Genomic DNA, 14,918 nt, shown 5'->3' with positions numbered 1-14,918 from the left:
ATATACACAGAACGCACACAGCACTAAATATAATTAATATATTATAATAAACGTATCACAACTTCGTATGTAAAACTTGTAAAAGATAAACGGCAACTGAATACTGAATTATAATTATATTATTTTGTCACTAACCAAAAAATGACAATTATATTAACAAATAAAAGAACATAGCTGCATATATATATATATATATATATATATATATATATATATATATATATATATATATATATATATATATATATATAGTCTGAGTAAATAATTAGCCTTTTAAAACGTCTAGGCACACGTCAGAAGGATTTCTACACGTAATGTTATTTTAAGGATTCAGTTTAATTAAATTGAGAATATATGTGAATATGAAAAAATATGGCAATTTATTGTCCAATAATAATACGTAGAACAAATAAAAATAAATAAGGTGCCTGGACAGTAATCGAGAGTAAAACTTACCGATCACATTGAGTTTTGTTCCTTGGCCGAATACCACAGAGATGCATTTCACATCTTCACTCGTACAAAAACCTCCCGAGGTTTCAGAGACACAAGACACTGAACTCAGACTCCCTTCAGTGCTGCTCGTACGCCGATTAAGTGTCAGGAGGGTAAGAAATATCATCATAATCAAGCAGGTTTCGTGTTTTTCCAGCAAGCTTGGAGTTACAAGATAAACTGCTGGTTTGTCATCTTTTTGACCAGATGATGTCATTCATCCGTTATTATTGTTTATTTGCAGATGAGCTTTCCATTTGCAAAATAATCTGTTTTGAAGACAAAAGCAAAGTTAGTTAGTTGACAATCACTTATATGGTTGATGACTGACAATGACGGAAACTCTGAAATTAAAGTTGGGCTTTTTCTGGTGCTTTTTTGTCCGGTTTGTAGATCACTGATCATGTTATGCTTTGTTTAAAAATAAAAGAGCAGCTTGGACATTCTGATAAACGTATTCTTATGAAGACAGAAAGGTTTGTAAGGAAGGTTTCCTTTAGTGTCTGTCATCAGTAGATCATGTGTTCAAGTTCAGAGATTGACTTTGATTGACTACAGCAGGACTCTCCACAGTCAACATACATAACATACCATATAGCTATAATTGTAATATAGCACATATACAGTATCACTACTACTTTATATGGTCATTGTGTGGAGATTTTGATAAATATATATAAGAAAATTTATATCTGATGTCTAGAAGCAGAAGTGAATGTGATCAGTGAGGAGGTTTTTGTCCTGCTGTCAATCACTGTGATACATTGTCTTTAGCAGAGTCGTCCCATGTCTGACAGTAATACACCGCAGAATCAGACACATCCACATTACTGATGATCAGACGATAATCTGATTGAGATGAATGTGTTGATGTGAATTTAGGAGCAGAGAAACCAGATCCATATGAAGGTGAGCCCCAGCCATGATAAAACACTAACACATATTGAGGAGCTCCTCCTGGAGTCTGTTTGTACCATTGAGCAGAATAATCAGTTACTGTCCCCAGATTACAGTCCAGTTGAGCTGTTTGTCCTTCATTGACTGAGATTAATGGACTCTGAGTCACTACAGTCACTCCACTGACACCTGCAGAATAAACACAAGCTTTACATCAGACTGAGCATCAAATCAGTTCAAATCATCAGATCTGATGAACACTTACAGCTCAGAAGAGTGAAGAAAGCACACAGGATTGTGATCATCTTGTGATTTGGTGTCGATGTGTGAAGATGAGCAGAGCTGAAGAATAATGCTGAGATCAGACCAGAGAGAGAGAGACTTTAAGACGGTAGAGAGAAAGACCCTCCCACCTCACACACACTCACACACAGAGAGAGAGACACACACACACTCACACACACACAAACACTTACACACACACTCATTTCAGCACAGAGGACAATATATTAATCAATATACAAACAATATATTAATGTAGATGATGTAGTTTGTTTCATCATGGGGACAATCACTTGTTCATCAGTGGATCCTCTGCAGTGAATGGGTGCCGCCAGATTCAGACTCAAAACATCACAAAAGTAATTTGAAGTTAAAATGTCTTAATAATGGATTTGTTTCTTGCAGCTTCCTGCTTCACAGAATATGTGTCACGCTCCGGTCAAGGAAGTAAACAGAGTCACTGTAATGGAAAAGGGGTTCTTTAATGAACAATCAAAAGGTGGCGTACAGCCTCAAACTTTAACAAAAGAACACAGGAACGTCCAAGTTCTTTCCTTTATCTGGATATCACTCTCCAGGGGAATTCCAACGGGAAGAGCGGACAGGTTGACGGGAAGACTGCCGGAGTACTGGGTTGGTAACCTCAAGGATCGCCGTTGTGGAAGTGAGTGTGGTTTATGAAGGGTGGTTGTTGAGTGGTTGCAGGTGTTGCTGATTAGTACTCGGGTGATTGGGATCGTGTCCATGTGGTGAGTTCGGTGGAAGTGATGACGTGACAATATGAATGAATGGACCGGAGGAGCGTAGATCATTGTGATGTTTTCACTCATTCATTATTCATCTGATATGATCCACTGAAGAGGAACAGATGAAATTATACACAGTTCTCCAAATCTGCTTTAATGAAGAAACAAACTCATAGACATCTTGAACGGCCAGAGGGTGAAAAAATTGTTACAGAATTTATAGTAAAATCAAGTTTTAATTTCTGGGTGAAAAAATAAAACAGACTTCAAATCACAAAACTGAGTCAGATTATCGTCTGATCGTCAGTAATGTGGATGTGTCTGATTCTGCGGGGTGTTGCTGAGCGTAGAGAACGTATCACAGGGATTGATCACATTCACTTCTGCTTTCTGTCTGCAGACTCTGTTTCTCATGTGAATAGAGTCAAACTCGGACAGAAAGCTGATATAATATAGCAGGTGTTTCCTGTTTGTCAGGACTGAAGAAAATCTCCACACATCACTGCATCTGATACAAGACCAGCTTCAGTTCTGTTTTTAGATCTATTCAGAGAACTCATTGAAAACGTCTTCAATTAACAGCATTATTAAAATTTTCGTTTTAAAAGAAACCTTTTTCCTGTGGAATCAGCAAATGAGTTTGACTTTCATGTTTCTAGTGTTCAGTGGACTATTTTAGAAATGATTGTTATTGTATTAATATTTTATTGATTATTGTTTGTTGATAAATTGAATTATATAATTAGAAACCATCCGGTATTCTAACAGTACTTCAAAACAGACGTAATAAACTGTTGCTAAACTTATAAATAAAAAGATTCTTTAGTTCATACATGAGGACACAAAGCGATTGGAAAAGTTTGCTTGACATGCAGTTTATTTGAGTTTATGAAGCACAATGATGTACATTCAAACATAAAATGACTTTCAGAAAATGAAGCAACCCACGCTTTCTTTAATAGATTCTATCCATTTCTTCTCCTGCAAGCAAAACTGAATCTCTGTGACCTGAATGAAGAGCAGACGATCGGTTCAGTCGCTGCAGTCAGATTTCTTGATGCTTTTTCTGGAGGTTTTGAGGCCGCAGTCACTTCACACGTCAGCTGTGTGTCTTTGTCCCACACTGAGCTCTCGATGCTTAAATAACTGCTCATCTTGAACTTCTTATCAGGCTGCCGTTCAGCAGATCCAGTGAAGACGCCTTCGGTGACCGAGTTCCCGTTCACAAGCCAACGCACATCAGCGAAAGCCCCAGACGTGTGACTGATCAGACACAGCAGAGAGACTTTACTGGAGCTCAGCTCTTCTCTGGACGGACGGAGGATGTTGAGCTCAGGAGCAGCAGCAGCAGCATCTGAACACAAACCGGCAGCAAGCTTCATCTCACACTTTACACTCCTCATCTTCTTCATCAGTTCACAGCATTATTTGCTCAAAGACAGGAAACAACCGATTGACCTTTTAATGCACGTCTCAGTGTCTTTAACAAAAAATGCGTGCTGGATCTTTGTTTTCGACAGGTTCAGAGGTACATCAGGAACATCTCGGTGTATATTTGAGGTGTTTTTATACCCATGAAAATGTAGTTTAATAATCAAAAAAGGATTTTTAGATAAACACAAAACTGATGCCACTTAAAGCTCAACTAAAGAATGATCTGTTCAATACTATAAATAATACTACTTCTATACTATCACTACTAATTATAATATTAATAATAATATAACAAACAATATGACATAACTAAACTGAAGATAAAGCGAAGGTCTTCTCGGTTTATTTCAAGGTTGGTTTCTGGAGGTTGTGGATCAAACTGTGACTGAATTCCAGCATTTAACTGTAAATAAGTACAAAGGTCAACTAAAAAATGCTGAGTTTATATCTCTACTCTGAGCAGACTGTGTGTGACGCAGTGAGAAAAGCCTGTAATAACAGTGTAAAGATGTCTTACCCGTCACAATGAGTTTTGTTCCTTGTCCGAATACCACAGTGACACATCTGATCTGTTCAGTCGTACAAAAACCTGGTCAGTCTGTGAAGAGACACAAACAGAAGTCAAACGCTGACTCGAGCTCAGCTCACTGTGTGCTTCACACATTTGATTGATGGAGAAAGGACTGAGATTCAAACACAATCAGTCTGTTTCAGTCTTTAAAGGGCTTTGAAACACAGTCTCATGTGTCTGTTGTTATCTGCAGGAGTCCTGCTGAACATGAACACATGATCTCCTGAAGACGGACACCTTCCTTACAAACCTTTCTGTCTCAAAAGAAGACGTTTAGCAGAATGCCCAAGCTGCTCTTTTACTTTTAATTTAAGCGTAAAGTGAGCAGTGAGTGTCCAGATACAAACAGGACAAAGAAAGAACGAAAAAGCACCAAAAGAAAGAAATTTAACACACAATGGTTTAGTAAAGAAATTGTGGAATATTAACGGCATCTGTGATATTTTATTAATACAAAACAAACCTGAGATGTGAAGTAATGCTCTTGTCATCTGATGTCTAGAAGCAGAAGTGAATGTGATCAGTGAGGAGGTTTTTGTCCTGCTGTCAATCACTGTGATACATTGTCTTTAGCAGAGTCGTCCCATGTCTGACAGTAATACACCGCAGAATCAGACACATCCACATTACTGATGATCAGACGATAATCTGATTGAGATGAATGTGTTGATGTGAATTTAGGAGCAGAGAAACCAGATCCATATGAAGGTGAGCTCCAGCCATGATAAAATCTTAACACATATTCGGGAGCTCCTCCTGGAGTCTGTTTGTACCATTGAGCAGAATAATCAGTTACTGTCCCCAGATTACAGTCCAGTTGAGCTGTTTGTCCTTCATTGACTGAGATTAATGGACTCTGAGTCACTACAGTCACTCCACTGACACCTGCAGAATAAACACAAGCTTTACATCAGACTGAGCATCAAATCAGTTCAAATCATCAGATCTGATGAACACTTACAGCTCAGAAGAGTGAAGAAAGCACACAGGATTGTGATCATCTTGTGATTTGGTGTCGATGTGTGAAGACGAGCAGAGCTGAAGAATAATACTGAGATCAGACCAGAGAGAGAGAGACTTTAAGACGGTAGAGAGAAAGACCCTCCCACCTCACACACACACATTCACACACACACTCACACACACAGAGACACACACACACACAGAGAGAGAGAGACACACTCACACACACACACACACACACACACACACACACACAGAGACACACACACAGAGAGAGAGAGAGACACACACACACACACTCACACTCACACTCACACACACACACACACACACAGAGAGAGACACACACACACACACACACACACACACACACTCACACACACACACTCATTTCATCACGGGGACAATCACTTGTTCATCAGAGGATCCTCTGCAGTGAATGGGTGCCGCCAGATTCAGACTCAAAACATCACAAAAGTAATTTGAAGTTAAAAATGTCTTAATAATGGATTTGTTTCTTGCACCTTTTTCTTCACAGAATATGAATGAATGGACCGGAGGAGCGTAGATCATTGTGATGTTTTCACTCATTCATTATTCATCTGATATGATCCACTGAAGAGGAACAGATGAAATTATACACAGTTCTCCAAATCTGCTTTAATGAAGAAACAAACTCATAGACATCTTGAACGGCCAGAGGGTGAAAAAATTGTTACAGAGTTTATAGTAAAATATAAAAGTATAAAAGTCACCCGTCCAGGTTTTTCTAAAGACTGAGTAACATTCACACAAGAACAAGAAGAAAAAGTTCACATACACAACTAATTAAAAAGATGCACTATGGATTGAACGGGCATACATAGTAACAATAATGTTCTCCTATATTCCTCGGTAGTTTTCTTAGTTCTGTAAGCGGCTAATTCAGTTTCTTTAGAGAATGCGTCTGGCAGTGATTGGCTGTCAGAGGCTCCTCCCACAAAGCTCTCTTTAATAACCTCTGTTCTCTGTACAGTACTTCATAAACACAGAGCAGATCTACTCACACAGACAAACATGCTGAGAAAACTCTGTCTTCTCGTCTCTGCCTGCGCATGTATGAACCTCGGGTTTTCCAGAACTTCTCCTGAAGCGGGTTTCAGCTCATTTGAATAGTTTCTGTGTTTTTCAGGTGTCTGCGGTGTGATTGTAGTGACCCAGACTCCTCCAGTCCTCACGCTGAGTAAAGGACAGACGGCCACACTGGCCTGTGATCTGGACCCCGTCACTGAAAGCGCTGCTCGATGCTACAAACAGACTCATGGAGCAGTTACACAGTTTGTCTTGTATCTCTGGCATCCCAACAGTTCCCCTACTTACGGATCCGGCTACTCCTCTCCTAAACTCAAGTCAAATCACAAAACTGAGTCAGATTATCGTCTGATCGTCAGTAATGTGGATGTGTCTGATTCTGCGGGGTGTTGCTGAGCGTAGAGAACGTATCACAGGGATTGATCACATTCACTTCTGCTTTCTGTCTGCAGACTCTGTTTCTCATGTGAATAGAGTCAAACTCGGACAGAAAGCTGATATAATATAGCAGGTGTTTCCTGTTTGTCAGGACTGAAGAAAATCTCCACACATCACTGCATCTGATACAAGACCAGCTTCAGTTCTGTTTTTAGATCTATTCAGAGAACTCATTGAAAACGTCTTCAATTAACAGCATTATTAAAATTTTCGTTTTTAAAAGAAACCTTTTCCCTGTGGAATCAGCAAATGAGTTTGACTTTCATGTTTCTAGTGTTCAGTGGACTATTTTAGAAACGATTGTTATTGTATTAATATTAAATTGATTACTGTTTGTTGATAAATTGAATTATATAATTAGAAACCATCCGGTATTCTAACAGTGCTTCAAAACAGACGTAATAAACTGTTGCTAAACTTATAAATAAAAAGATTCTTTAGTTCATACATGAGGACACAAAGCGATTGGAAAAGTTTGCTTGACATGCAGTTTATTTGAGTTTATGAAGCACAATGATGTACATTTAAACATAAAATGACTTTCAGAAAATGAAGCAACCCACGCTTTCTTTAATAGATTCTATCCATTTCTTCTCCTGCAAGCAAAACTGAATCTCTGTGACCTGAATGAAGAGCAGACGATCGGTTCAGTCGCTGCAGTCAGATTTCTTGATGCTTTTTCTGGAGGTTTTTGAGGCCGCAGTCACTTCACACGTCAGCTGTGTGTCTTTGTCCCACACTGAGCTCTCGATGCTTAAATAACTGCTCATCTTGAACTTCTTATCAGGCTGCCGTTCAGCAGATCCAGTGAAGACGCCTTCGGTGACCGAGTTCCCGTTCACAAGCCAACGCACATCAGCGAAAGCCCCAGACGTGTGACTGATCAGACACAGCAGAGAGACTTTACTGGAGCTCAGCTCTTCTCTGGACGGACGGAGGATGTTGAGCTCAGGAGCAGCAGCAGCAGCATCTGAACACAAACCGGCAGCAAGCTTCATCTCACACTTTACACTCCTCATCTTCTTCATCAGTTCACAGCATTATTTGCTCAAAGACAGGAAACAACCGATTGACCTTTTAATGCACGTCTCAGTGTCTTTAACAAAAAATGCGTGCTGGATCTTTGTTTTCGACAGGTTCAGATGTACATCAGGAACATCTCGGTGTATATTTGAGGTGTTTTTATACCCATGAAAATGTAGTTTAATAATCAAAAAAGGATTTTTAGATAAACACAAAACTGATGCCACTTAAAGCTCAACTAAAGAATGATCTGTTCAATACTATAAATAATACTACTTCTATACTATCACTACTAATTATAATATTAATAATAATAAAACAAACAATATGACATAACTAAACTGAAGATAAAGCCGAAGGTCTTCTCGGTTTATTTCAAGGTTGGTTTCTGGAGGTTGTGGATCAAACTGTGACTGAATTCCAGCATTTAACTGTAAATAAGTACAAAGGTCAACTAAAAAATGCTGAGTTTGTATCTCTACTCTGAGCAGACTGTGTGTAACGCAGTGAGAAAAGCCTGTAATAACAGTGTAAAGATGTCTTACCCGTCACAATGAGTTTTGTTCCTTGTCCGAATACCACAGTGACACATCTGATCTGTTCAGTCGTACAAAAACCTGGTCAGTCTGTGAAGAGACACAAACAGAAGTCAAACGCTGACTCGAGCTCAGCTCACTGTGTGCTTCACACATTTGATTGATGGAGAAAGGACTGAGATTCAAACACAATCAGTCTGTTTCAGTCTTTAAAGGGCTTTGAAACACAGTCTCATGTGTCTGTTGTTATCTGCAGGAGTCCTGCTGAACATGAACACATGATCTCCTGAAGACGGACACCTTCCTTACAAACCTTTCTGTCTCAAAAGAAGACGTTTAGCAGAATGCCCAAGCTGCTCTTTTACTTTTAATTTAAGCGTAAAGTGAGCAGTGAGTGTCCAGATACAAACAGGACAAAAAGGAATGAAAAAGAACCAAAAGAACGAAATTTAACACACAATGGTTTAGTAAAGAAATTGTGGAATATTAACGGCATCTGTGATATTTTATTAATACAACACAAACCTGAGATGTGAAGTAATGCTCTTGTCATCTGATGTCTAGAAGCAGAAGTGAATGTGATCAGTAAGGAGGTTTTTGTCCTGCTGTCAATCACTGTGATACGTTCTCACTAACAGAGCTGTCCCATGTCTGACAGTAATACACCGCAGAATCAGACACATCCACATTACTGATGATCAGCTGATAGTCAATATTTGACTGAGCTTTAGATGTGAAGCGGCTGGAAGAAAAACCATCTCCATAGGAGTCAGGGTTGGTGTGAGAGTGATAGTATCTCAACACAAACTGAGGAGCTGAGTCTGGAATCTGTTTATACCATCTAATATAATAACCCTGGTCCTTTTCAACGTTACAGTCCATAGTCACAGATCTCCCTTTTTCTTCTGGCAGTATTGAAGGTTTCTGTGTGAGCACTTTCACACATCTGACCGCTGTAGAATTATAATGAATTAAATTAATTTCATCCACCTTTGACACCCCTGAGAGAACAACATGTTTAGAGCGAGATGTGTAACTTACACGACAGAAGAGAGAGAATAACGCAGTAGAATATTATCAGCATCTGGACCGAGACGAGCAGACTGAGTTTAGAGAAGAGATGAAGAGAATCAGAGAGACTGAGAGACTCATATAGAGAAGAGAAACTCTGAAAGAGGGAGGACCAGAGTTCAGCCAATCACTTCATCACTGCTTTCATATTCTGACTCATTTCTCTTCATGTTTTCATCTCTGCTACAGAATGAATGCTAGTTTAATGACAAAGATATTACATTTATAATCACCTGATGTTACATTCATCTGATTAATAGTTTCAAGTGATGCCGCTGAATAAAAAAAAAAAAAAAAAAAAAAAAAAAAACTATATATATATATATATATATATATGAACTTTGTGACCTTTTGCCACATTTCAGGCTTCAAACATAAAGCTATAAGACTGTAATTTTTTGTGAAGAATCAACAACAAGTGAGACACAATCGTGAAGTGGAACAAAATTTATTGGATATTTCAAACTTTTTTAACAAATAATAAACTGAAAAATTGGGCGTGCAAAATTATTCAGCCCCTTTACTTTCAGTGCAGCAAACTCTCTCCAGAAGTTCGGTGAGGATCTCTGAATGATCCAGTGTTGACCCAAATGACTAATGATGATAAAGAGACTCCTCCTGTGTGTAATCAAGTCTCTGTATAAATGCACCTGCACTGTGATCGTCTCAGAGGTCCGTTTAAAGCGCAGAGAGCACCATGAAGAACAAGGAACACACCAGGCAGGTCCGAGATACTGATGTGGAGAAGTTTAAAGCCTGATCTGGATACAAAAAGATTTCCCAAGCTCTAAACATCCCAAGGAGCACTGTGCAAGCGATAATATTGAAATGGAAGGAGTATCAGACCACTGCAAATCTACCAAGACCTGGCCGTCCTTCTAAACTTTCAGCTCATACAAGGAGAAGACGGATCAGAGATGCAGCCAAGAGGCCCATGATCTACAGCTGAGGTGGGAGACTCTGTCCATAGGACAACAATCAGTCAGATACTGCTCAAATCTGGCCTTCATGGAAGAGTGGCAAGAAGAAAGCCATTTCTTAAAGATATCCTTAAAAAGTGTCGTTTAAAGTTTGCAACAAGCCACCTGGGAGACACACCTGACATGTGGAAGATGGTGCTCTGGTCAGATGAGACCTCGAACTTTTTGGCAACAACGCAAAGCGTTATGTTTGACGTAAAAGCAATACAGCTCATCACCCTGAACACACCATCCCCACTGTCAAACTGTTCACAAACGCTCTCCATCCAACCTCACTGAGCTCGAGCTGTTTTTGCAAGGAGGATGGGCAAACATTTCAGTCTCAATGTGCAAAACTGATAGAGACATACGCCAAGCGACTTATAGCTGTAATCGCAGCAAAAGGTGATGCTACAAAGTATTATTAAGTATTAAGTATTAAGATTTTACCATCTGTGTTTCTTTGTAAAAACTTTAACATAACATTTTTCCACAAAAAGGTTTATATTTGTGGTTTATTTTATTATCATTATTGTTTGTTTGTTCTGTTTATTTTTACTCATTTATTTATTGACTTATTTTCTGAATGGTTCTTCAATGGCATTTCTGTGAAAACCCCTTTTTTAGAGCAGCTGCAGGCCTGGAAGACCATAAATAATGAGAACAGAGAAACCTCACTGTTTGCATAAAACTATAAATGTCATTATAGAGAAATATCTTGGGTCTGATTCTGAAGGACAGGATGCAGCTGCGCATGTAAGAGATGCTCAGGTTCCCGTTTATAATAATACGGTATTATACTGGGAACATGTACTTAATAATACTTAATAATACTCAAAAACGTCCTGTACCACAATGTATTAGACTTACCTTAAAAGAGACAGTTTAGATGAGTTTGAAGGTTATAGTAAAATAGCCTTTAGAGCATGCGTGAAATTATTAAACCAAGAAATATTTTTTATTTCCAACCCTACAGTTTAAAACACTTATCCTGTAAAAATGAGGACCCTGTAAAAAGTGGAAGGCCGTATAAAGTGCGTACTCTTTCAACAGTTAGACAGCTTCTGCAGACTAATATCTTTTTGTATCGGAGTCAATCTTCTACAGAAACTAGAGGGCGACAGTCACTCAAAAAAACACGGGGACTTTTATTGTGTAAACAGCGTCGTTGCCGTGGCGACACAGGAAGTGTATCCACGATCAGGAGTCGGTGGTTTTTAAAGAGAAATCCGCGCTCTGCTTTTTATAAAGTCTTTTCGCTGAGATGTGTTTATTGCTCGGTGCCACTGGAGTCGGAAAGACGCTTTTACTGAAGCGGCTACAGAATATCCTTCAGCAGCTGATTTATTACACTCTTTGCATGTTGTGCTTCTCTTGATGTAGTTCTGCTCAGTTTCACGAGTATGTCTTCTTTATCTGGACTAACAGCTGTGTCAGACGGGCTCTCAGGAGGCTTTGGGTGAAGCTCCTGTCACGCTGCCCACGGTCAGATTTCACACCATATATTATCAAATATAATAACTGTGTGCTTTAGGGTCGAAGTAGACCGTGTTTCTGTAAAACATTTGTTGGGAAATCACTGGAACTGAGGAGGAAGTCAGTATGAATACATCTAAGGGTTTACTGCATTATGTCATCTTAAAAGTAAAATTGTAGACAAAAATAAATATATTACAAAATTATATATTTACTATATATCAATACATATAAATAAAGATTAAAGATGTCATTTTTGTTGACAAATTTGTTCCCATGTAACAATGTAAACCTTACAAAATCATAAAAGACTTTTTAAACAAAGGTGTGTGTGTGTTTTTGTGTTTTTTGTAGGTCGGCACCAACCTCACAGACCTCATCCACCGGAAGAGGAAGATCACGGTTCGAGAGCTGGGGCTGTATGGGGCCCATTTGGCCAAAATACTACTTAGATGTCAGATGTGTTTTAGTGAGTGTCTGTGTCCTTTTGAAGACGCTTTAAGAGGAGATCCGTCTTCTTTGACCCTGTAAAGTTTAAAGAATGAATACGATTAAGAAATATTATGTTAAATGTGACAGAAAAGGTTTTATGGTACAGAAAACCAAATATAAGAGACTTTTGAATTTTAGCAGAAGATAATATATCTTTTGTCACTGAGTGTGAAGACGACTCTCTTGAAAGAGACCGGAAGTCATGTCTCTCTTCATGTCTGATGTCCGTCTGATTTCAGTTTGTGGTGGACTGTGCCAACGTTGTCCAGATCTCGTCGTCTTGCGTCCAGCTGCTGTCCGTTCTCTCCTCGGAGCCGCTGCAGTCTGCTGCTGTCCTCATACTCTTCAACAAGAGGTCAGCCGACTTCTCTCTGAATAAAAGCAGCGCTCGTTCGCTCCTCACGGCTCTTCTTTCCTCAGGGATCTTCCCTGCACCATGTCTCTGGTGGAGCTGAAGGCGTTGTTCAGGATGGAGGACATCCTCAGGAGTGCTCCTCAGTCGATCTCAACACTGGAGATCAGCGCTCGCTCCGGACAGGGCCTTCAGGAGCTGCTCAGCTGGCTGTTTTCAAAGGACAGATGAGAGAGCTGTGTCCCACGCCACACACTAATCTGAGAAACAGCTGAGGAGAAATGTAGGAGGACCTCTGATGACCGTCATGTCGCTCCAAACCACGTACGACCTCCTGAGCTCTGTTTAACAGTGTATTATGTAGTTCATCTACACACAGTAAAAGCACACTCGGATCTTCCTCTACGGAAGCTCTCAAATCTAAACTATAGGCAGCCGTTTACGCAGAGCATGATTTTGTGTTGAAAAATATGAGATGGAACATGGAAATATGGAAAGAAAAAGCAAGATAAAGCACTAAGCCCCAAGAATCTGTGGTTTGCAGTGAATTTATAACCGCTAAGAGATGTTAGGAACGATGCAGAGCCCCTTTAGTGACTTAATGAAGTCTCTGTAAACAACAGCTTCATGGGGCTTATCTAATGCTTAATCTGTTAAACACTTTTTTTAAAAAGCTAAATCTTTTTTAAATTGAATGCAGCAACTGCAAAAGGCACATGTAAACATACACGTTGCAAATCTTTGCACAGAAAAACCAATGCAGTGTAATGCAAAAGTACGAGAATGCTTTTTGGAAGTGTGCACAAGTTGCATGAAATGCCAGGCATGAGCACAAACGTCAAAAACATCTGTCTAGATGCCACACACGTGGACTCTGTTTGTTGTTGTTGTCTCCTCCCATGTGCTCTGTGCGCCCTACTTTCTGTTAATTATCTTCGTGTGTTCACCTGTGTCTAGTTAATTTAGTATTTCCCGTCTGTATTTAAGTTCCAGTTTGCTTTATCGTCCGTTCTCGTCTTTAATATGTGTGGTTTTTGTTCTGTCTGCCTGCAACTATATTATTATGTTGGGTTTTTTTTTTTTTTTGTAGAGGATTAAAACAGTTTATTCACTCATTGAGTGCTCCTTCTCTCAAACCACACCGTGACGCTAGAGCAGAAGAGGACAACACGTTTGCTAAGAGTGACCAAAAATTTGATCGAGAGCTCAAAGTGATGTTTCCTTCTGAAGTCATATTCATTTGTGTTAAAAATGATTATTCAGTGTCACATTTTTTATGTGGCTCTTATGATGTGACGTGATGGGCGTTAGGGGCTAACGTTGGCCTAATTCGGGAGCGTTCAGTCTAGAAGAGCATGTTTACATGAAATTAACGTCCTGTGGTGCAGTCTAATGTGTGTGTGGATATCTAGAGATGGGTTTTAATTTGAGTGCCGTGTTATTAGAACGCCTTTAAGACTTTTGCAGAAGAACGAGCACAAAGGTCAAACGATTCTACTGTATGTTTCCAAAAAAAAGTCCAGTGTAAATAGCCCTATGCGATTACGGCACGTAGTGCAGGCTATGTGATAGAATTTGCGTTATTTCGTAGTAAATTGTGGAAAATAGAATAAATTCTGAGCGCATGCGATCCAAACATTTGACTAGCATTGTTTTCGTATATATGTAAGAACAAGCAGTCCAGAGATAAAGAGCGTGAACCACAAACAAAGCCAAACCAGACGTGTCGTTCGTTTCATCTTCATCCTTGTATTTTTGAAGAGCAACATGTGCAACAGTCTCACATTCTTACGTTCTGTTAGTTTGTGGCATCAGTTCAGTCCGAACACCACGGTAAAGTACATTCTCTTGCTGGAGGTCAATTCATTCAACAGTCAATGCCCGATATTACAAAATCGCCATTTATACTTTATATTTTGCTTGTAGCCGTGATCGTGGTGCGAGTGACCCATCGGGATGTGATCCGCCGTTCAGACACCGGCGAAGAGGAAATAAAAGACGGCATTGAAAGTCATCAGATACTCCAGAACAGTAAAGGGACTTGAAGCGGAGCTGAAACTGGTGCAGGAAATCAGAGGATAGGATCGAAAGCGGAAAGAGGCTTTGGACTTG

The 14,918-nt window shown here is 39.4% G+C and overlaps 1 protein-coding gene, 2 pseudogenes and 1 gene segment (V, D, J or C); 1 reads left to right on the top strand and 3 right to left on the bottom strand.

Annotated features, from left to right (window-relative positions):
- Positions 1-253: 253 nt before the first annotated feature.
- LOC122341888 lies at positions 254-1,817 on the bottom strand. The segment is given in 2 exon segments: positions 254-1,581; positions 1,658-1,817. Coding segments are annotated over 2 exon segments (375 nt in total).
- Positions 1,818-3,279: 1,462 nt separating this feature from the next.
- Positions 3,280-5,481, bottom strand: LOC122341889 (annotated as a pseudogene).
- A 1,885-nt stretch (positions 5,482-7,366) lies between these two features.
- On the bottom strand, positions 7,367-9,601 carry LOC122336602 (immunoglobulin lambda-1 light chain-like). The gene is made up of 4 exons (XM_043233716.1): positions 9,498-9,601; positions 9,081-9,409; positions 8,466-8,499; positions 7,367-7,867 (listed from the first exon to the last, which is right to left on the bottom strand). Exons 1-4 carry the CDS (start codon positions 9,538-9,540, stop codon positions 7,545-7,547), a joined length of 729 nt encoding a protein of 242 aa, XP_043089651.1. The 5' UTR covers positions 9,541-9,601; the 3' UTR covers positions 7,367-7,544.
- Positions 9,602-11,678: 2,077 nt separating this feature from the next.
- On the top strand, positions 11,679-14,841 carry LOC122336708 (annotated as a pseudogene).
- The last annotated feature ends 77 nt before the right edge of the window (positions 14,842-14,918 follow it).

The sequence above is a fragment of the Puntigrus tetrazona genome, chromosome 3, assembly GCF_018831695.1.
Source record: "Puntigrus tetrazona isolate hp1 chromosome 3, ASM1883169v1, whole genome shotgun sequence".
In the NCBI taxonomy this organism is placed as follows: Eukaryota; Metazoa; Chordata; class Actinopteri; order Cypriniformes; family Cyprinidae; genus Puntigrus; species Puntigrus tetrazona.
This window is presented reverse-complemented; position numbering and strand designations above follow the sequence as displayed.